The sequence below is a fragment of the Castanea sativa genome, chromosome 3 (genome assembly GCF_040712315.1).
Source record: "Castanea sativa cultivar Marrone di Chiusa Pesio chromosome 3, ASM4071231v1".
NCBI lineage: Eukaryota > Viridiplantae > Streptophyta > Magnoliopsida > Fagales > Fagaceae > Castanea > Castanea sativa.
The window spans coordinates 46,351,731-46,374,877 of NC_134015.1; the positions used below are offsets into that span (position 1 = coordinate 46,351,731).

Consider the following 23,147-nt stretch of genomic DNA (forward strand, 5'->3'; position numbering starts at 1 on the left):
CGAGGACCGAAGATGGGAAGCACCGTTGTAGCCTGCAATTGTTCCTCTAGAAGGAGCATCCAAGACCCGAGGAGTGAGGTAGTCCGAGGATAGAGTGGGAAGTAACGGAGCGTCCTTGGGGGATATAATGGGTGCAAATAAGTGCCTCAGGGGATGAATGAGATCTTTGTGGGAAGTTTCTTGTAAAAGTCTCACATGTTCCTTCGCATTGAATGGTTGGCAACAGCTTTATCAGTTGCATTAATGAGGAAATAACCTGAATAGTGGATCCACAGTTCAACAACTCCTTCCACCACCTTCACCAGAAGTCTAGTAGGACAAGTGTCCTAAGGAGATTTAGGAGAATTAAAGATGGATGGCTACGATACAAGATGCCATGAAGTATATAAAGGAAATTAAGAGACTCTTAGATAAAGGGGAAGCAAGAAGAATTGAAAAAGGGAGATCACATAGAGAATAGTACCTGAGAGAGGGTGAACAGTATTTGTAACAATCGAGAACATTGTCCTCGAGCAAACTTGTAAAGATCCATTCATATATTAAAACCTTAGACTTTTGATCTTTCTTTCCCTATCTAGGTCCTCAAGTGAAACCCAAACTTGTTCATCCAGCTCTCTATACAAATATCTATTGATTTGGGCTGGGTTTAGGAACTTCAATTTCACTATTTTCGGTGGGCTTGGGTCACCTAACCTCGTGTTCTTATTATATATATATATGACTTATAAATTTGATTTTTTTTAGTTATATGATTATATTTTTTATGGTATATTATATTGGACTCCTCGTTTTCTACACTAAATTAACTAATTTGGCACAAATATATAAAAATTTAGATTAGATGAGACACGTGGTGCAAAATTAAACTCTAATTGAAATTCAATTTTTACACTAAATTAACTCACTTGCACAAAATTCTAAAATTTAGATTAGATGAGACATGTGACGCAAAATTAGACTCAAATTGAATTTCAATTTGAAATTTAATTGGATTTTCTCTTTGCTTTACCTATTATTATTATTATTATTATTATTATTATTATTATTATTATTATTATTATTATTATTATTATTATTATTATTATTATTATTATTATATATAAATTCATGAATTTAAACTTAATAAACATGAAAGGGCTCAATTAAAAAATTTATTGAAATACTCTTATGTAAAACTTTGATTAATACTTCTAAGTTCTAACCTACTTAAAACTATTTTAAGTTCATTTAAAACTAATCATGATTTTCTTATAGAAACTTATTATTAGTTCACATTTAAATTTTATTGGAAAAGTATACTATAATTGTAGTGGGACAAATGCAAAACGAATTTTGGGCCTAATTATAATAAATATAAACACTAGGCCCAACTAGAATATCAGCCCAAGCAATGGGGATAAATCCCATGATGGCCAAACCACTTCTTAATCAACGCAAAACCTCGTATCCTTGATTAGGCCCAACATCCACCTAGGCAGCATGCAAAGGTCACCTTCAAGGTCTACTTGAGCTATTGAGAAGTTGCAAAAAGACCAAACTTCTCCAAGGTAGTCTTCTAAAGGTTCTTAGTGATTCCATAACCGCTTTTGCATCGAGATAAGTTGCTTGTCTAACATCACTGCATTCAATGCAGAAGGACAAGCCTGAACAGTAGGAGGAACCCCAGAAGCTTCCGTTCATGATGAAAAACCTGTAAAAGAAGAGTCAGATAAGACCAGGAGTTGTCCAGGTGAACATATGTGTTAAGGACATATTTTATGTAGTTGGCTAATCCTTTGACAAAAAGCACTTTACTTGTAATTGGGTAGATCTAGGATGTATTTTATACCTCAAAGAACATGTTGTTTAAGTCTAGTATTAAAGCCATGAAGATTGGATCAAGAAACAAGTGAAGAAGAGGTGTTCACTAAAGCTGGACAGATAGCTCGACACCTGTGGACAACTGCTCGACAGTTGCTCGACAGATAGCTATCTATCGAGGTTTAATGAAGCTCAACACCTACTATCTATCGAGGTATCTATCGAGATTATGGAAATTAGAATTTTCAGATCTGATTTTCGGCCCATGCTTTTGTATTTGTGTAGAGTTTCTTTTTTCACAACTCTAGACATATATAAGGCTTATTTTAGAGGCCGCCACATAAGAGAATACAAGGAGAACATATGAAAAAGGTGATCGGAGCCTTATTCTCTCTGAAAGAAGCTACTGCTTCTTTACGCCTTAATTAGGATTTTGTAACCAAGTGCTTCTATATCTTCATTGTTAATAAAATGAAGAACTTTGCAGCCAATATTCTTCTTTCTCAAGTTGGTGAGTAAGTCACGTATTGGGATTCGTGCAAAGGAGTGAGTCACGTACTAAAATCCATGCATCAAAAGGGTGGCGTTCATATATTGAAGAGTTCAGAGGTTCTGAAGCGGTAGAAGGTTTCTGCTGTGAGTTCATCTACGGAGATTGTAGAGTCGAGGGACAAAGGTTTTGTACTAGATCTGAAACTTCTTTTTACTATAGTGGATTGCTTTTCGGGAAAGTTTTCCCCCAGTTTTTTATTGTGAAACTGGTTGGTTTCATTGGTTTTCCTGAGTCATCATATTTTGTTTTATTTACTTTTCCACTGCATATTATTTGTGACATGATATTAATGTTTGTTTGTTTTAACAAGTTTTATTCATAATAAATCTAATTAACAACTTGGGTTTAAAACTTGTTAATTCTATTAACCGGGGTCTAAATTTCCCAACAATATGAACCGTGAAAAATATCTCAGAAGTCTTTATTAATTATGAAAAGCCATAAAAAGAAGAGCCCAATAAGACCAAAGGCAATCCAAGTAGCAATCTAGGTGGACTAGGACAAAAGATGAAGAAGAAGAAGATGACTCATATAAAAGGAAAAAAAGAAGACTCAAAGGGGGCAAGTAATAAATGACACTGAAATTATTAGAAGAGACTCTGGTGTTTTTATGTGTTTTTATCCAAACTTCCCATTGTGGATCAATATCAACCCATATCACAAATTAATTGTAACACGTTTTTTGCTTAGTATCTTAATCCAAAGAAACAAGGGCAACGCACCTACAATCTTATATAAAAATGGTTGTTCATATCTAATTTGAAAATATACACATGAAATAAATTTATTGCATCACAATTAAAAAAAATGAGAAGTAACAAATATTTTTGTTTTCCACCTAAGACAAAACAATAAAGAAATATAAACAATATGCATATTCTACCAAATAATATATTCTTACAACGTTTTATAATAGTTGACAAAATATAAAAAATAACCTTTAAGCATTCAACTTAGACAGAAATTTTAATTTTGCATCTAATATTAATTTTAATTTTTAAAATTATAAATCAATGAAATTACAAGCTAATTTAAACAAAAGAGTAAACAAAAGAAAAACAATCAAAATAAATTTTTTTTTAAAATTAGGAAACTTTATAGTACTAAATGTGGTTGGAGTGGGATGCTTATGCGATTGCTTTCCACGTTAATCTTGTTGGCTTTCAGTATCATGGAAAAAGATAACGCATATCTTCACCCCCCACGCCTCTGCATTATTGACCAATTGCTAGCAAAGAATGTAGATATATATCAATTTAATGTTAATGGAAAATATACTGAAACGAGTAACTAAGGGACCACTGCCACTGGAAAGCTTAATTTTTGTATTATCTTTTAGTCTGTAGATTTGTTTGGCAATTTTGTAGTTTTTGGAGAGAGAGAGCAGAGCTGAGATCACCCACTTGGATTATTCAAACCCTTTCTCTACAAGGTACGTACGTACTACAATTACTCGTTCAAATTAACTATGCAAAAATAACATAATTTAACAAAACAACTAACAATAAAAACAAAGATAGGGACAAATAGTTAAAGCTGGGCTTGAAAAGAAAGTTTCTTCTGGCTTTTAATGGGGATTGGTGGTGGCAGGTGGGGTAGTAGGGTTAATTTGCAAAAGCAAGCTTTGCTTATCCAGCATTTTACAATATTGAGTTCATTACGTGCTGGGGTCTACATGCACACATGGTTGCACCGCCAACGTCATTTTGGCCACGAGAAGGGTACATGGCTATGACCAGGTTGGGCTCTTTTGCTCTGACTTTTGTGCAATACATAATCAGCTAAAGGAAAATTTGGTGCCATTGTTGCTTTCGTGTTTCGGCTATGACCGGCCAGGTTGGGTTCTTTTGCTTTGACTTTTGTGCAATACATAATCAGCTAAAGGAAAATTTTGTACCGTTGTTGCTTTCGTGTTTCAATTAACTTCCGATAAAGTTTCTTTAATTTTTATGGACAAATAATAATTAAGAATCCAATTATTATATGCAGTTTTAGTAATCACGTGTAAGTTTAACTAAAAAAAAAAAGAACTAAAGATTTGAACCCACCTACGAGACTACATCAGAAACCAAGTAATGTCATAATGCGAAGGTCATAAGTTGCTGATATTCTACCATATCAATCCCAAATTCTCATCTTTCTTCTTCCTAAAGTCGGTGATAGATGCATATACGATTTGCGGCCTCAGTCAAGATTTCTAAAAAGGGGAATTTCTCTAAGTCTTAAAGCTATACCAGCAAAGCCAAACTTCTTGATTGATTGAACTGCTGGACATGACATATCTAGAATTTTGATATTAGAATTAATTAAAAGTTTATCACTTTTGGTGTCTTTATAAACATTTCAGGTTCTTAATAAAATAAATCTTATTCATTAAAAAAAAAAAAATTATACACAATTGGAACAATATTAAAAAGGCAAATCCATTTGTTAGTTTAACAAAGCGGAAATGAACTGCACACCTTCTCTGGCCAAAAAAGAAACCCTGCCTAAAAATATTTCCAATATATAGTGTCTAGCTAGCTATAGTATTAAAAAAAAAAAATCATATTCGATTTTACTGATACATTTCCCTTTTATCACGATTTTTTACCCAATACTTTTTATATATCTAATATAATCTAATCTAATATTTTATAATAAGAGTCGTATACTTGGGATTGGGATCTAGTGCAGGGGCGACGCTATAGCCAACCCAGGGGGCTCAAATGAACCCCTGAACTGGCCAATTTTATATATATATATATATATATATATATATATTTCTTTTTTTATATTTTTTTTTTACCTCCAAAAATAAAAATTTGAACACTCTGATTTTAAATTTTTTTTAAAAACCTTACTGAAATGAGCTTGAATATGATTATCTTAGTGTTATTTTCACAATATTTTTTACAATAAATGTTAAGTGGTAAGTTGTAACTGGTTTTTATCTAGATCCACATTTTGCATCATTTTTTTACATTCTTTTAATAACTTACCGCCTAGATTTTGGTATAAAAGTGTTGTAGTAGCACTATTCTTAAAATTGCTCATTCATTAAAAATAAATAAATAAATAAACATTCTCTCTTAAAAAAAATAAATACACTTCAAAAGCAAAAACTTATATCAATTATTATTTTTTCTTAGTTTCATGTTTACTCCCAATTCTACTTCTAGGTGTTTTACTATTCTTTTTTATCATATATTTTTATATAATTGATATTAAATATAATAAATTATTATTAATTTTGACAAAAATATATGATTAGTTGGTTAATTATATTTATTTATGCATTCAATGGTATTTGTCTTGCCAATATTTAAACTATTAATAATTTTTTTAGACTATATTGTATATAATATTTAGATTACTATTTTAGATTATTGTATATATGAGAGTTGTATATACTGGAAAAAAAAAAAACATAATCAATTTATTTTTTACTCCCACAACAAGTTTCTAGTTCCAAAACTGTTGACCCCTCTAAAAAATAATCTTGGAGCCAATACTGATCCGGTGTAATATCATCACCTAAGCAATTATTAACCATTGAGTATGAGAAAATAGTTTTAAAAAAAAATAAATAAAGCATAAAGATAAAATGGTAAAAAGTTGGAAGTTAATTTTTTTTTTATTCAAGTGCTAAGATTAAAAGTGACTTTTAAAAATTTCAATCTCAACGTTTGATTTGCTATTGCATGGTACAGTAGCCATATGCATGTAGCCTTCTCTTTTTTGCCGCCAGAGGCATTATTTGAGTAATACTGTAATACCTCTTAGTCTCTTACAATTCCCTTAACAAGTGGTTATCAAGTCTCCTTCACATTGATAAAGGGTTACATTAAAAGGACTACAAATCTTGTTGGTCCGACCTCTAAAACCTTGAACCTCTCCATTTTTTGGTTTTTTGAACGGTCCGGGTTTCAAAACTATAGAAATAAACTGGTATTATTAGAGTCAATGTTCATGTTTGATTATAATGTATATAAATCTACATATATTTCCAAGTGTATAGAGACATAAATGTTAGTTTTAAATCTCCCCTCCAATGTCAGAACTTCAAGCAATTACTTTTTTTTCTTCTTCTTGCACATTTTGACATGGATCAGTTCAGCCTAAAACTAAACAACACAAATCAGTCCATCCCCAAATTAATTAATTAATAACATAAATCACATATCTCTCTCTCATGAATCTCTTTCTCTATCTGACTATTGGTATCTCTGACTTTAAGAGTAAATAGTGAGTGTTTGTGAGTTATAAGTATGTGTCTAATACTGATTGTGTGTATTGTTTATTTATTTATTTTTGTTATAATGTTATTTATGTGAATGTGTGCATGTGTGTATAGTATAAATATAATAAAATTTTATATAATTTAATAATTATGAAATATAGAGGGTTTGTTACATGTTTGTATATTTTTATCATATTATAATAATATTAATTTTGTTATAAAGTTAGTGATTAAAAAAATAGTAAAATTAGTGATTTTTAAAGCATTTGATTGGTTAAGTAGACACATAGTGTATTATTTATATATGTATGGAGCGGTGTGGCTCTTGTTGGGAAATTGACTGAAATTCCAATTGTGACTTGGAAAGTCAATTAAGTTTCCTTTTGAAGAAGAAAAATTAATTTGGGTTTCCTTTGTGTGGAAGGAAAGACTATTCTTTAGTGTAGAAGGAAAGTCTATTCCTTGATGTGAAAGGAAATACTATTCCTTGGTGTGGAAGCAAAGTCTATTCATTGTTAAAGAAATAATGTATTCCTAATTCAAGAGGGAATATAAAAAGAGTCTTATAAATAGATAAAGATATAAAGGATTTGATGGTTTTAGCCCAAGGGTCCTCCCTTTGGGAAGAAGGAATGAAAATAGAGTATGAAATCAAAAGAGAAAAAAATAGATTTTTGCTTGAGAGTAACCAAGGAGGAGAGAGCAAGGTATTACTGTCTTCAAGAAGATAGCCAAGGAGAGCTATGTGGAAAAGAGAAAGAATAAGAAAAGAAACTAGAGAGGAGAGAGCAAAGGGTTGCCACCTTTGAAAAGATAACCAAGGAAGAGAGAGCAAAGTGTTGCCTCCTTCGAGGAGATAGCCAAGGAGGAGAGAGAAAATGGTTTGCTTTGAGAAGACACAAAAAGTGTATGTGAGTGCAAAGAAAAATAAGAGAGATTTTTCTTTAACTGTGAGAGACATGCACAATAAATATAATAATTGATTTGATAATAATGATATTTATTTGGAGTTTCTCCCGTGGTTTTTTTCCCTTCAAGGAGAAAGGGTTTTCCACATAAATATTTAAGTCTTGTGTGTATGATTGCTATTTGGGATTGATAGTATTAGTGATAATATTATTTGAGACCCAACAACTCTTTGGGTCAATAATTAATACAATGCACATGAGTTGAGTTTTATCATTTAGTTTAAAATATTTTTATAGAAATAATGACAAAGATAATGCCAATTGCATAAAAATACAAAATATTATACAAACTTTACAAAATAAAATGATTATAGCTATCTACGTTGACAATAGATAATAATGAAAACTCATAATGATGTCAAAATAAAAAAACTTGTAGAAATAAATAGTAAAATGTTATGTATTTATGTGATTTTCTTTTTATTGACAACTCGATATATTTTAGTTACTTTTTTAAAATTTTTTATTAAATTTATAATTTTTAATAAGCACCCTAAAAAGAAATCCTAGAGACATCGCTGTCAGCATGCCAACATACAAGAGGGCAAATGGCACCTTCAGTTATACGTACTACTTGCAAAGCTCTCCTGTTTCTGTCTCTCACATATCATCCTACTATATGTCCATATTTTTTAAATCAAGAAAAATCTTATAGCCACATATATATCACGTGTTCACCCAATACCATTACTAATTATTTGTAAGAAAGCATTTCCCTTTATTATTATATCAGAAGAAACAAGACCAAACTACGTGTATCAAGGAAAATTTTATTTAAAAAATTCATAACCCATGATACAAAAGTGAGGGAGGTGCATACACAGGTCGTTCACTATTAAAATAAAATAAAAAAATTATTCCTTCCAATTAAAAAGTGACATAAAAATAAAAGAAAAAAACTTTAAAAGGCCATTTTTATTAAAAACATATATATACACATAAGGGTGAAAATAAACTAATCAAAATTCCAAATTTGCACATAAATTCTGTCTCGGTCATCATTCATCAATCATCACCATCATCTCCCCCAAAAAATGACATCAATTCGTGGGAGTCAAGAAATAAATTTCTAGACGTTGATATGCTTGTGCACATGAAGTCATGAACGGATGAAACCCACAATCACAGGACAATAAATAAGAAAAATAGTAATTAACCTTACGAGTCTTATTTCTTAACTAGAGCAGATATCCATACATATGACGTCTCAGACAAATAGTTGCTCATATCATCCGACTCTATGCCCTATCCTTTGTCCTTATCAGCTTCGGGATAAACTTTTTGTCCAAACTCAATAAAAAAAGAAAAAAAAGAAGTAAAAGATATTATAGTTTTACTGGATAAAATTTACATGGTAATTAATGAATAGAGTCGGATGATATGAGCAACTATTTGTCTGAGACGTCAAATGGGATGATAACTCTCTAATATATATATATTTGGTAGGTTTCAACTATGCCTCTTTATAATTGGCGACACAATAATTTATAAGTTCAATATAATAAAACTTGTATTTTTTTTTTTTTTTAAAACACCGTGCATTATTGGTGTGATAGTCACTAGGAGTGGCAATTTGTGTTCGTATGTCGGGTTCATGTCATGTTAACTCATGAGTATCCGACTATATAGATCAACACTAACCTAACATATTTATTAAACGGGTCAAGATTCCTTAACCCTAACACGATCCATTTATTAAATGAATCAATCATGTCAACCTGCTTATTAGATTTTATCAAAATGAAGGAAAAAAATTATGAAAAAACAAACAAATAAAATATTGTTAATATAAAATTCAGAACTAATGAGTAGTAACAACACAAATAATCATTCAATATCACAAATAATCAATCATATTATGTCAAAGAAAGTAAACCACAACAACTAATAAGTTTATATACTTAGGGTTTGAAGGGTATATTAGTAAAATGTCATTTAATTAAACCGATGAAATGGGTTCCATAGGTTGAACAGTAACCCAACCCAACCCATTTATTAAACAGGTTAGTCGTATTTATGACACAAACTCATTAAACCTCAACCCATAACCTGTTAATTTCGTGTCATGTCGTGTCGAATTTGTGGGTCATGTCCAATTTTGCCACCCCTAATAGTCACTCCATATAAGTACAAGTGTTTGTGAGCTAGATGGTAGACCAGAATTCAAATTAAAAAGAAAGAGTTTCATAGACATAATATTAGTAATTATCGCAAAACTTTGGGCCATAACAAAGGTACATAGCTAGCATTGTAAAAAGATAAAATCAAAACTAATCCCTTTAGTAGTGCATTGTTAAGGTAAAATTTTATAATACAATCAAGTTATTTATTTTATAAGAAATCAAGCCAGTTCAATTTAAAATCTATAATTTTATTAATTTTTGTTACTTAATAATGAAAAAAGTCTCTATATATAACATTTTTAAAATAAATTTTAAGTGATTTATTATTACTAACTATTAGTGTCGGTTTTTAGTAAGTAAAAAAGTAATTTTAGTATTGAGTTGTTGCAAAAGTATGTCGTGGATCACTGGGTTTTAGAAAAATAATATATTTACAACTTTTCACAATAGATAAGTGGCAAATTATAACCGGTAGGAAATTTTTTTTTTTAAAAATTTTAAATTACCGATCAATAACAACTAAAAATCAATAAAAAAAAAATAAAAATGTCGTGGAACACCTTTAAGACAAAAGCCAAAGAAAAAGTAAAAAAGAAATGACAAGGAAAATGTGAAACCTCAACTACTTCTCTGTTATTATCGAGAGTTTCACTTTCACTCCTAAGTAGAAACTCGAAACCCTTTTTTTTTTTTTTTTTTTTTCCATTTTCTTTTTGAATTTTTTGTGTGAAAAAAACCCATTTGGCTTTTTCTATATATAGATACCTCAAAAGCGATCTGTAAAATCACCCAAAACATCAAAGCCTGTTTAACCAAAACCAAAGTACAAAGGCATTTGCACTTTGCACTTCAAATTCCCATTTCCATTCTTGTTCGGTTTTTATTTTCCTGGAAAGTGAAAGAGCGAGAGAGAAAGAAGAAGCCGAAGAAGAAGAAAAAACGTCGGGGGAGACTCTCTCTAGACATTGCTGTATGTCAGTGGAGTATTACAGTGACAATTACTACGGTGGATACGGTGAGCTTGCCAACCCTTTACAATGGCCACAACTCAGGAAAAAACGACGCCTTGTTGCCTCCAAAACGACACCACCACCACCACCACTGCCAGATCATCATTACCACCACCTCAACCTCTTCGAAAGCCCACCAAGGATTGGCCCGACCCGTCTCAGGATCCGACCCGCAAGAGCTCTTCTGTGCCGACCATGATCCCTGCCTTTGACACTCTCACTGACCCAGCTCCTACAAACACTGCTTCTGCTTCATCCAAAGGTTTTAAAATTGAATAAATAAATAAATGAATGAATATATAGTCTTGCTCTTTTTCTTTTTTTTTTGAAGTTATGTTTTTGTAGCTTGATCTTTATTTTTGAACAGTGATTTTCTTTAAAACTCTGTTTGGTTGCTGAGAAAAATGGAGGAAAAAGAAGGAGAACAGGAACTCTTGTGGGATTATTTTATAGTTTATTTTTTAGGTATCTGTTGTTGTTTGAATTCCAGGATCAGCTAAAGAAAGTAAACAAAGTGGGGTCAAAAGAGTGGACCTTTTTGTCTTCTCGGGTCCCAAATAATTAAAATGTTATCGCTTATAAAGATTGCAATTTCTCTTCCCCCCCCTTCATTTTTTTTTCCTTTAGCAGTCAAACACTAAACAAGTTTGCTTTGTTCTCTATAGGTGTTAAATCTGTTGGTTTGAGTTTGAGGTTCTCAATCTCATCCTAAACGTTCTTTCTTTATTTTTACTTAGATAATTTTCAAAGTTTTAAGCTGTCAAAACAGATTATGGGTGTGCATGATTGACTTGGTTGGACTATTCTGCCTCCAATTGCTGACACAAGGAAAATGGCATCTCAAATTTCCAAATCTACGAAAGCGCCTTTCTTCTTAGATTATATGAAAGGCTGGATTGCATTACTTTTCAGTTATGTTGCTTAAAGATTTTGTCTTTTTTGTTCTTGCATAGGTATCCTAAGCATGGTGAGAGCTCAAACTAGTCACCCTTTGGACCCTTTATCTGCTGCTGAAATCTCTGTGGCAGTGGCAACTGTCCGGGCAGCTGGAGCAACCCCCGAGGTTAGTTGCATTATTATTATTGTTAAACCCGAATTATGATTTGGATCATTAAATAATAAGGGAGTTCATTTTACTTGTTTTTTTGTGGTGCTTGAATAAGTGATACGGTTTCTTGCCTTTTGTAGGTTAGGGATAGCATGCGCTTTGTTGAAGTCGCTTTGGTGGAACCAGCAAAGAGTGTTGTTGCATTGGCAGATGCATATTTCTTCCCTCCTTTCCAGCCATCATTACTTCCCAAATCAAAAGGTGGACCTGTAATTCCTAGTAAGCTTCCTCCAAGGCAAGCAAGACTAGTTGTGTATAACAAAAAGTCGAATGACACAAGTGTGTGGATCGTTGAACTATCGGAAGTTCATGCAGCAACTCGAGGTGGTCACCATAGGGGCAAAGTTATTTCGTCCAACATTGTTCCAGATGTTCAGCCTCCCATGGTATATTATCTGCTGTCAGTTTCCTTGAAATTAATCTGAAAATTTCTTATTAGTTTATAAGATTTTAGTATATGTTTCAAATGCTAATTAATAATAATATCATTTGTGATGCATTCTTTTGTTTCAAAAAATTTGAATAACCCATTGGAATTTAAATAGTATTTGAAGTTAGATCAATCATCTTGATTGTGCCATTGAACAAATTTGGATACATCACTACCAAGGGTAAATTTTGTTTGAAATGAGTATCCATCATCATAAAAGACCTTATTTTTTAGTTATGAATACCATGTGTTATAGATACTTAAATTATTTGGTTGGATTTGTAGTGGGGCTCTAATGTGAATTTACACTGAAAATTTTCTATCTTGAGAAAGTACTAACTGCGCATTTTGAAATGGTTCTGATTTTAAGAGAAAGAAGCTGAAGTAAATTCATACAACCATGCTACAATATAGAATTCCTATTTTTATCCATTCACTGAGGGAGTTTTATGAACACCTTAGTAACCTTCCCATTGTATGATTTTTTATTCTTTCATTGATTTTGTAAATAGATGATCTTTTGATTGATGATCAGCTATGTCTTATAGTGATCCTTTGATAGCATGCTTTAACCTTGCAATTCCTCCCCACTAAGCATTAGCCTAGTTCTGTATTAATTGCTGCTGTAACTGTTCGTCCAACACTCATGTTCTTCTTGGTTGATTCTATTGTTACAGGATGCTGTTGAATATGCTGAATGTGAAGCTGTTGTAAAAGACTTTCCTCTATTTAGGGAGGCAATGAAGAGAAGGGGCATTGAGGATATGGATCTTGTGATGGTCGATGCCTGGTTAGTTACAGCATTGAGATTCTTTTATATGGATATTATATGAGAACATGTTATAATAGACATATGTTACTTTGACTATGTTTTTAATGAATTGCACTTTTTTAACTCTTCGGTGTGCTAACTTTTTTACAGGTGTGTTGGATATCACAGTGATGCTGATGCTCCTAGCCGCAGACTTGCTAAACCTCTAATCTTCTGTAGAACTGAGAGCGACTGCCCTATGGAAAATGGTTATGCTCGCCCAGTTGAAGGAATCCATGTACTAGTTGATATGCAAAATATGGTGCTTATTGAGTTTGAAGATCGTAGACTTGTTCCCTTACCACCTGCTGACCCATTAAGAAATTACACTCCTGGAGAAACACGAGGGGGTGTTGATCGAAGTGATGTGAAACCCTTACAAATTATTCAGCCTGAGGGTCCAAGTTTTCGTGTTAATGGGAACTTTGTTCAATGGCAAAAGGTGCTTGTTTGCCAAACTACATCAATGGTTACTTTTAAGTTTACCAAGTTGTATTGCTTATCGTTTTATTTTCATTTCTGGTTGGCAGTGGAATTTTCGTGTCGGTTTCACTCCCAGGGAGGGTTTGATAATTTATTCTGTTGCATATATTGATGGTAGTAGAGGTCGGAGACCTGTGGCCCACAGGTTAAGCTTTGTTGAGATGGTGGTCCCTTATGGAGATCCAAATGAACCACATTACAGGAAGAATGCATTTGATGCAGGGGAAGATGGGCTTGGGAAAAATGCACATTCACTTAAGAAGGTCAGGATATTTGTCTTCTCCCTGCTTATTTTCTGTCTTTTTCTTTGCAGGATTGTCTACTACTTTCACTTTGTTTTAATTTTAAAGTATTTATGTTTGACGTAATTCTAGCATTGCAGGGTTGTGACTGTTTAGGCTATGTCAAGTACTTCAATGCACACTTCACAAATTTTAATGGGGGTGTTGATACAATTGAGAATTGTGTTTGCTTGCATGAAGAGGATCATGGGCTTCTGTGGAAACATCATGATTGGAGAACTGGTTTAGCAGAAGTTCGACGGTCAAGAAGGCTGACAGTGTCTTTTATATGCACTGTGGCTAACTATGAGTATGGATTCTTCTGGCATTTTTATCAGGCAAGTTAGTGTAAACCTGAATTCAATTTGATTGCTCGCCAGAATCACTCACTTTGTCATGTTAAATTGCAGTATTTTTCCTTTCATATTGTAACAAAGTCCTCTGAGGTCTGTAATTGGGCTCCTGTTACCTTCTTGATGGCAACATTTGGTTGTATAGTTACATTATTTTGAATTGCTTGCTACAATTGGCTGACCTTTTTATTTTTTATATCTTGTTAGTTTGCAGCATGATTTTCTTTTTTTAAGTATGCTACTCAAGATACATTCTCGTTACTTTTCTTCTGTTATAGGATGGAAAGATCGAAGCAGAGGTTAAACTCACAGGAATTCTTAGCTTAGGAGCATTACAACAAGGGGAAGCCCGAAAATATGGTACGACCATTGCTCCTGGCTTATATGCACCTGTCCATCAACATTTTTTTGTAGCACGTATGGACATGGCAGTTGATTGCAAGCCTGGTGAAGCATTTAATCAGGTAGGTTTACACATGCTTAGGGTTCTTTCTCCAATTGTACTTTATTATTTGTTTTATTACATGCAGTTTAATGCTGACCTATCCTGTCATATATATATATATATATATTGTTAATTGAGCATTCTTAATGAGGTTTGATTCTTTTTTAGGATTGATATTAATAAATTAAAGCAAGTTCATTCCAAGGCCTACTCATCTCTTGATGGATAGTCTATTCTTCTGTTTTTTAGTCTACAGTTTGTTCTGTTTTTTTTTTCTTTTAATTTTTTTTTTTAATGTCATGTTAAACTCTATTTGCTGGTTCACCCGCTATTACCCATGCTCAGTATTAGCTGTTCTCTTTGTGATTTATGGTTCAAAAGAATTTGGTCGCTCATCAGGTCAATGACTACTGTACCTTTTCTCTGTCCTGAGGTGGCTTTGAAAGTTTTAAGAACCTTCAGAATTACATAAGCCCTTTCATAGAGTCTTTGGGGAAATATGATGTGATATTATTGGGTGAACTTAATGTAATTCCTCGTCCTGGAAGGTGAGCCTGGTTGTATGTGAGACTTGGCTAGTAGTCTATGTAAACCTACAGTTCTAGGATATTCACAGATCTACTGATATGGCTAATGATATATTGCCAAAAGATGGAGGCATTCAGTGGATATTTCATATTGATGATGATTTCCCATGTAACTTTGATTGATTTTCACCCTATAATGCTATGAGTGGGTACCTTTTAATTTTTTCTGCTCTTACAAGGACTATAACATCACTGGTCATTTGAACAAAAAAAAAAAAAATCAGATTTTCCCTCATGTTGTTTGGTAGGTCTGAACTTTTTTGCTCTTTCAGGTTGTTGAGGTGAATCTTAAAGTTGAAGAGCCAGGGAAAGATAATGTTCATAATAATGCTTTCTATGCTGAAGAGGAACTACTGAGATCTGAAATGCAAGCAATGCGGGATTGTAATCCTTTATCTGCTCGCCATTGGATTGTAAGATATGTTCTTGCTGAAGTCCTATTGTAACTTGTTTGGAACCTTTCTTATTTTGTTTTTGCTTATATATTTGAGATGACAAGTGATGTTAGTTTCAAGATAGAGTGTTTTATTCCCTTTGATTCATGATTGGTAGGACAGCTGTTGTTGCCTACATCTAATCCTCATCCAGTGTTGTTGAAACTGTTATCACTCAATTACTGTTCTAATCTTATAATATTTTTTTGTTGTTTTTATGATTCCTAGTTCATATGTTAGGAAATTTAATTGCTTTATTCTGAAGTCAATGAATCCTTCTGCCATTTGTATTGGACTTGTTAAATAGATTCTGGAATGTAGTCATCATGTGTGTCAGTAATTCTGCAACTGTTGCAGTGGTAGGTCTCGTAACTTGCTTGGTATTTTGTCTTTCTTTTTCCTTTGCTTTGGTGAGGAGTTGCTTGTGTTGGAGCATATGCGTTATCTTCTTTGCAGTTTAAGTTAGTTGATAAAATTCCTGAATGATGCATTTGAATTCTTAATTCAGATCAGAAACACAAGAAATGTCAACCGGACTGGACAGCTAACAGGTTACAAACTTGTACCTGGTTCAAATTGTTTACCATTAGCTGGTTCTGAGGCAAAATTTCTAAGGAGAGCCACTTTCTTGAAGCATAATCTTTGGGTCACACCTTATGCACGTGATGAAAAGTATCCAGGAGGAGAGTTTCCTAATCAAAATCCACGTGTTGGGGAAGGATTGGCTACTTGGGTTAAGCAAAATAGATCATTGGAAGAAGCTGACATAGTTCTTTGGTTGGTTCTCTTCCTTTATATAGATAATGTATATATTTGTAACTATTTAGTATTGAAATATGTTGATAATGCATGTGATTGTATGTATGAGTGCAAGTGTGCGTGCAAATTTATTTTCAGGAAGATATGCTTTATGTACCATGTGAATGAAATGTGCAAATGTTTATATATGTATCATTTAATTTGATTTGCCTATGGACATCTAGCCTTGTGGCATTCCATCCCCTTCTGTGGGGGGTTTATCCGGAGGTCAAATCTTCTCGACTTTCACTTATAGAAAAAAATAAACATATATTTTGATTATGATCAGGCAGTAGTAATGCATGCAACATATATAGTCTTGGGCTTGCTATAAGCTCACACTTTCAGCTACAGTGGAATATGAAGATTTTTGTATGCATGGTTGAGCTTAATCTAGCGTTTAAGGGATCTAGACATCTCTTGGTAAAATGATATATTCTTTCTCATTCTAATGCATGTAGTCTCACGTGCTGAATTTGATTATGTTGTCAAATTATTGCAGGTATGTATTTGGAATGACACACATTCCTCGGCTGGAAGACTGGCCAGTGATGCCTGTAGAACGCATTGGTTTTATGCTCATGGTATTCTACTCATCATATCAACATTTGTCTTCGTCAATGTTTTTCAGGTTCTTCAATTTTTTTGTTTTTGTTTTTGGGTTGGTTTTTTTTTTAAAATTAGTATGTTGAGGTTGAGGTTAAGGATCCATAGCAGACCCAAAATTCTAGGACTAAGGCTTCATTGTTGGTTTCATGACTATAGCAAGGTTTCGAATTCCATTTCATATCAGCCTATAGGGCTGAAATTTTTCACACTGGCTACCAAGTGGCACAAGGAACCCTTTGTTCCATCTCGCCCAAAATACCGGTCCATTCTGGCTTGTTTTGATCCAAAATGAGTTTCAAAGCCCCTTCAATTTCATCTTTGAGCCACTGACCTTCATCACATTGCCGACCTCTGCGTTCAATATCGGTATTCACACTCTTCACACCAAATGGGGATGGACCGGATGGTGATGAAATGTTGCAGTTTGCAGCAAACGAAAGACAAAGAAGAGAAATCATAAACCCAAATACAAAAAATTAAGAGAATCTGTTATTAAAAAAATAAATAAATAAATAAAAGCAATAGTTAAAGAGGAGATGGTGAGATCTGGGAAAATAATTGAAGTGGAGGCATGAGATCTTACGACAATGAGAGAGGGTGTGATGAGAAAAATAAATTAAAAACCAACGCAAAGATCATGTGTGGAGCATTGGAGGCTTGCTGAGTATAAAGGAAACTTCTAGGAAACTTCATAGAATAAAACAAAACAAGTCTTTGATGCTTGTTTATTTACAATGATGCTACATTTAATTTTTTTTTCCTAAACTGAAAGATCTGTTTAATTTTTATTTATTTATTTATGTTATCTAGTACCTCACTTACATTATTAATTTGATTTAAATAAATTACTTAAAATTTAATTACTTTTCACAGGTTTTTACCTGAAACGATATATTGATACAAGCCTATACCAAAATATTCCATCCTAGTAACCAATCCGGAACGGAATTCCAAATTATGGACTATACACTTTGAACATATTTCACTCTATTTTACTTACAAACAGGGCTAATGCATATCACGGTTCCCATGGATTTTAGATTTGTAGGAATCAAAGCTTCTATTTCTGCAACTTATGCTTTAAAAGAATGATTTTATTAACGTGTGCCCTAAGGGCATACAATAATATATCATTTTTAAAAAAAAGTTTTATCGAAAATTGAAAAAGTTTTGACAATTTTTTCAATTCTTAATAAAAATTTTCCAAATCTGAATTTGTTAATGTATGCCCTAAGAGCATACATTAACCGGACCCTTAAAAGAATTCATACTTATTTGTTTGCAGATATCTCAGAGAGAATATAATCTGATTCTTGTTTGCTATTAATGCAGCCACATGGGTTCTTTAATTGCTCACCAGCAGTGGATGTCCCTCCGAATGCAAGTGATGTGGAAATTAAGGACAATGGGATGGCTGTAAAGCCTATACAGAATGAGCTACTAGCTAAGCTTTGAAAGCAATATTTAACAGGATTTCAGTGCTGCTGTTTATTATGAGGGTGAGAACAGGATTACATTGCTGTTTAATTTGTCGGATTTAGGTATGTTTGTCAAATAATAGAGCCATAGGCCGTACTTGATACTGTTTGAGTATTTTATGTAACATGATTATAAGGATTAAGGTGGCGTGCCCGCCGTGTCATTGCATGGCTCTTCAAAATACTAATATAAATCAGTGTATGCTGAACCACCTGTATTATATGATATTTTATGGTGCTGAAGACCTTAACATGTGATGATTGTGATCTCTCTCTTTACTTTTTTTTTGTTTTTGTTTTTGTGTGTGTGTGTGTGGTGACAACCCAAATTAACATGTGTTGTATATGGTACAGTGAAGCACATTGTCATTGCATGGCTCGTCAACTTGTACCATATATTTGGTTTGGGTTGGTTTCTCGAAAGATCGAAATTACTCAAACCCAGCTGGCTTGAAACTATATAAAATGGGTTATAGTTTAAATAATATGAATTTTCAAATAGTTTATATGTGACCAAACTTCCGTAGATACCTACTGGGATTGTGTAGTCAGTATAATTAGTGTTAAAAGACTGGCTCATTGTTTTCATTGGATTTGGATGGAATGATCAGTTCAGCGTTAAACTTTAGTACTAAACTTTGAAAGTCAATGCGGTGGCTATTGTGTACATGACAATCAGTTAGGTTCGCAGGTTGATAGGAGTAGCTGTTTTGTATTGTTTATCAACTGCAGTCTACTCTGCATAAAACTTTTCCTGTTGGCTGTTGTAAGTTGTGTCTGCTGTCCCAAGAAAAATAAAAGTTTGGAAATGTCAAATGTCATCAATAGGCGGCGCCCCAAGCCTAGATTTTCAAAGTTAGCAATTGGCATAGATTTTCAAAGTTTGCAATTGGAGAAGGTAACTTATGCAACCAAATCATGAAATATTTCGATCCGTACACGCGTGACATCATGTACATCACACATATGATCTCACATATTTTGAAAGAAATATCTTATAAAACTATTTCATATGATATTTTTCCTAACGATTGATAACTTTCAAGTGTAAGGTCAATAGGTTATGTCATGGTGTGAATTAGTTAGATAGATCCTCCAGGTTACAATAACTAATCAACCAATTCAAGCTTCAAATTTCTATCTAAGAGAGTGATTTAAAAAATAAAATAAAATTTTAATTACTTATTGGTGCTGTAAACATGTGATTAGACCCTTGTTATTTTCATCAAATATGGAAATATTAGTTTTTTTTGGGTTAGAAAGTTAGTACTTTGAAATAGAATTTTTAAACTATCTAATTAGGGTAAGGTCATAGAGGAGTATTTTTCAGATTTCCTCTCCTCCTGATAAGTCAAGACACATGATAAATTCTTATGGTTTTGTTTTCATAGTACTATATCAGTCTTTTATGTTCTCTCTCTCTCTCTCTTTTTTTTTTTGGACAGATTTCTCTCTCTCTCTCTCTCTCTCTCTCTCTCTCTCTCTCTAACACCGTGTTTGATTGCACTTTAGCAAATGGAAGGAAAAGAGAAAATAGTAATAGAAGAGAAGAAAAAATTATTAAAAAAAGAGTGCAAATTTGATAAGGATGTGTGAAAGGCTACTTTTACCCGTCCACTAATTTTGTGCCACATCAGATTTGTGTAAATAAAATATTAGAACCAATCTCACACAATCACACCCTCTAATACCTAATGGAACAATAAAAAATTAAACACAGAAAACTAAAAATTCAGTAAATACCGTTGAAGGTTCCATCAAAGCCGCCGGAGTCTAAAAAATCTGTTGGAGCCACTGGGCTTGGCCTAGGCTGAATTTTCAAGCTTTGGTATTTTCTTTAATTTTTATGTATCCCTTTAAATGGTCAAAATTTTGCGCATGAGATTTGTTCGTTCTGTGGGGGTCTCTTATAATTAAGTAATACCAACTGTCTAATTATGATTGTTAGCAAGTGCTTGGTATTAGGAATCTTGAATTTGAGCTCTGGCAAAAGAGAAGGGTGGGTAAGATTTTGCCAGGCACTTTGATTATTTAGGTCTACTTGCTGAATTTTTAATCTTTTAACGATAATGGCCAATACACTGACTCATTTAGACTATTCTATAGGGTTTATAAAGCAAGGTATTTCTCAAATAATTTCCAATGTGATGGGAGACAGAGGAGCTGAGGAATGAGATGAGATTTTAGGACTCTTTTTCACATTTGGTCTGAAAATGTGAAATAGAGGTTTTTTTTTTTGGTGATATTATTAGGTGTATTAGGATGTATTAATTTTATAATGAGTTTTAAGTAAAAGACTGTTGTAGCATGTCATTATTGGCTGGTGTAAACCAAAAGGATTACATCCCGTCCTTATTGAATGTATTCTCTTAAAAGAATCAAAAGGAAAATATATTTCCTTATGTATGTTTAGATGTAAAGTAAAAAAGAAATGAAAAGAAAAGAGAAATAATTTTTACTTATTTGGTATGTAAAATGTAAACCAAAATAAAGGTATATAAATTATTTTTTGTGCAAAATTATTTGACATTTCTGCCTTTATGAATATGTTTGATTTTTTTTTTCAATACATTTGATTTTAAAAAAATAAAAAATAAATATATTTTTTGTTTGGTTGATAAATGAAGGTAAAAGAAACGATGTGCTTTAATTTCATTGGCCTCTATGTAATTATATAATAAATATAAGTATACTCAATATTTAATGACTTTGAATTTACATGTTTACGAGGGGATTATATATATGTATTTGTTTTTTTTAGTCATTAGACTTGAAATAAATTTAGAAATAATAAAAAAAGGTATTAGTTGTCATTTCTTAAAATAAAATTACAAGTCCAAAATTCATTTAATATAGTGGTTAATAGTTGTCTAAGTTCCATATCATCTCCCATCAAAAAAAAAAAAAAAAAAGTTCCATATCATCAATTTCCTAAAAGGTAAATTGGTAAAATGACCCCCAGTTAAACAAGTCAAAATGGATTTTATATATCTAACCTGAATTGACATATTTATTAAATAATTCAATTCTTGTCAACTTGAATATAACACAAATCCACTAAACTTTAACTCAAACTTATTAACTTTGTGTCTTATCAGTGGCATGTTCATAAATTGGGTCAATATTACCGCCTCTTCCCTCCTGTTTGCAAGGAAGTCAAGTCTTCTCTATGAGTTTTTTTTTTTTCCTTCTCCTTTGAGGTAGATGATATTCTTACAAACATAAGAGGTTTTAGATATCAAAGCAGACACCCTCTTAAACAATAGAGGAAAAGAAAGGCGCTCAAGTCAAGATATATGTGTTACTGATTATCAACCAAAAAAAAAGTATTCAACTTGGCAGCTCAAGTCCAGGAACGTCAGAAGCAATTATATATATACATGTACAGATGTACTTCCTTGATTTTGGCCTATAATTGCGACCATTACCCCAACCCCAGAAAGAATGTTAACAAATTGAACTGCACAATATTCTGTATATTTTTTTCCATAAAAAACCATTCTGTAAGGTAAGCATTAGAGATTTTCTAACCCTTTATAAAAAATGTGAGCATTAAAGACGGTTAGGCTCACATCACAACAATGACCTAAATTTTTATTTATTTATTTAGCTGTAGGTGTTCATATCAACAATAAAAACATTTTTATTTTTAGAAGGAACGATAAAAACAATTGGTTTATCATTTTGAATAAAATTTTCATATAATTTCACTATGGTATGACAGTTAACTCACCTTCATACCAATTATTATTATTATTTTTTTTTTTACAAAGCAATGGTCAGAGTTTAGTTGATTTGATGGCCAAGATGTTCCGTTTAATTTTTTTTCTTCTTGTTCTTTTTAAAGGAACTGCATTTATGATTTTTTCCTCATGACTATGATTTATACAAAAATCTATCATAAATGCCTTGATATCTCATACATTGTAATTCCTTCTTTGAAATTCATTACTATTCGTTTTTTTTTTTTTTTTTTGGAAGTAGTTTTGCTTGATGGAGTCTTAAAAATCTAGACAATGTAATATATATCTTCTTTTTTTATTTTTTAACTGATGGAAAGTGAAAATGAGTGACATTTGTTTAACTTCCTCCATTTACTAACGTACTAGTCAACAACCCATGCAATACAATAAAAAATTCAACACGAAAAAATTCAATAAAATATGATTGGGTTTTGTTAAGGGGTGCTTTTAGAGCAATTGTTAATAAACTATTTTTAAAAAAAATTTGACACCAATTTTATGAAAAATAGAAAAAACTGTCAAAATATTAATTTTTTTCTTTTTCAATAAATTTTTTTCTAAAATAGTTCATTGACAAATGCCCTTATGGCATCTGTTTACATTTCCTAATATGATTTTATATATTTTTTTTAAATTGACTCTCTCGTTTAATTTTGTATATAAATATGAATATTATAATTATGATAGTTATTAACAGGTATTTATTATGATTGTTATGTACATTTATTATGAGAATTATTATTATAGATATTTATTATAGTAATTAATAAGTATTAATTATGATTGTGTTTGAATATGGAAAAATATGTTTTATTAATCAAAGAAAAATATGATATGGCAAGATTCTAATTGAATTTAAACTTTTATATATATATATATATATATATATATATATATATATATATATATAT

At 32.2% G+C, this 23,147-nt stretch overlaps 1 protein-coding gene across 2 annotated transcripts; it reads left to right on the forward strand.

Annotated features, from left to right (window-relative positions):
• The first annotated feature begins 10,453 nt into the window (after nt 1-10,453).
• Nucleotides 10,454-18,749, forward strand: LOC142628082 (amine oxidase [copper-containing] zeta, peroxisomal). 2 transcript variants are annotated; one of them, XM_075802048.1, is made up of 12 exons: nt 10,454-10,938; nt 11,630-11,739; nt 11,865-12,170; nt 12,892-13,004; nt 13,137-13,467; nt 13,556-13,771; nt 13,891-14,127; nt 14,421-14,606; nt 15,447-15,587; nt 16,117-16,385; nt 16,909-16,990; nt 18,348-18,749. In XM_075802048.1, exons 1-12 carry the CDS (start codon nt 10,704-10,706, stop codon nt 18,468-18,470), a joined length of 2,349 nt encoding a protein of 782 aa, XP_075658163.1. In that variant the 5' UTR covers nt 10,454-10,703; the 3' UTR covers nt 18,471-18,749. The 2 variants fall into 2 exon arrangements, with proteins under 2 accessions (XP_075658163.1, XP_075658164.1); XM_075802049.1 differs by lacking the exon at nt 10,454-10,938 and adding an exon at nt 11,351-11,369.
• Nucleotides 18,750-23,147: the final 4,398 nt, after the last annotated feature.

Excerpts from the sequence above, each read along its gene's own strand:
- LOC142628082 (XM_075802048.1), top strand. The coding sequence starts at position 10,704 with ATGGCCACAACTCAGGAAAAAACGACGCCTTGTTGCCTCCAAAACGAC. Across the intron at positions 12,171-12,891 it reads CAGATGTTCAGCCTCCCATG|GATGCTGTTGAATATGCTGA; the intron begins GTATATTATCTG and ends CTATTGTTACAG. Across the intron at positions 13,468-13,555 it reads ACTTTGTTCAATGGCAAAAG|TGGAATTTTCGTGTCGGTTT; the intron begins GTGCTTGTTTGC and ends TCTGGTTGGCAG.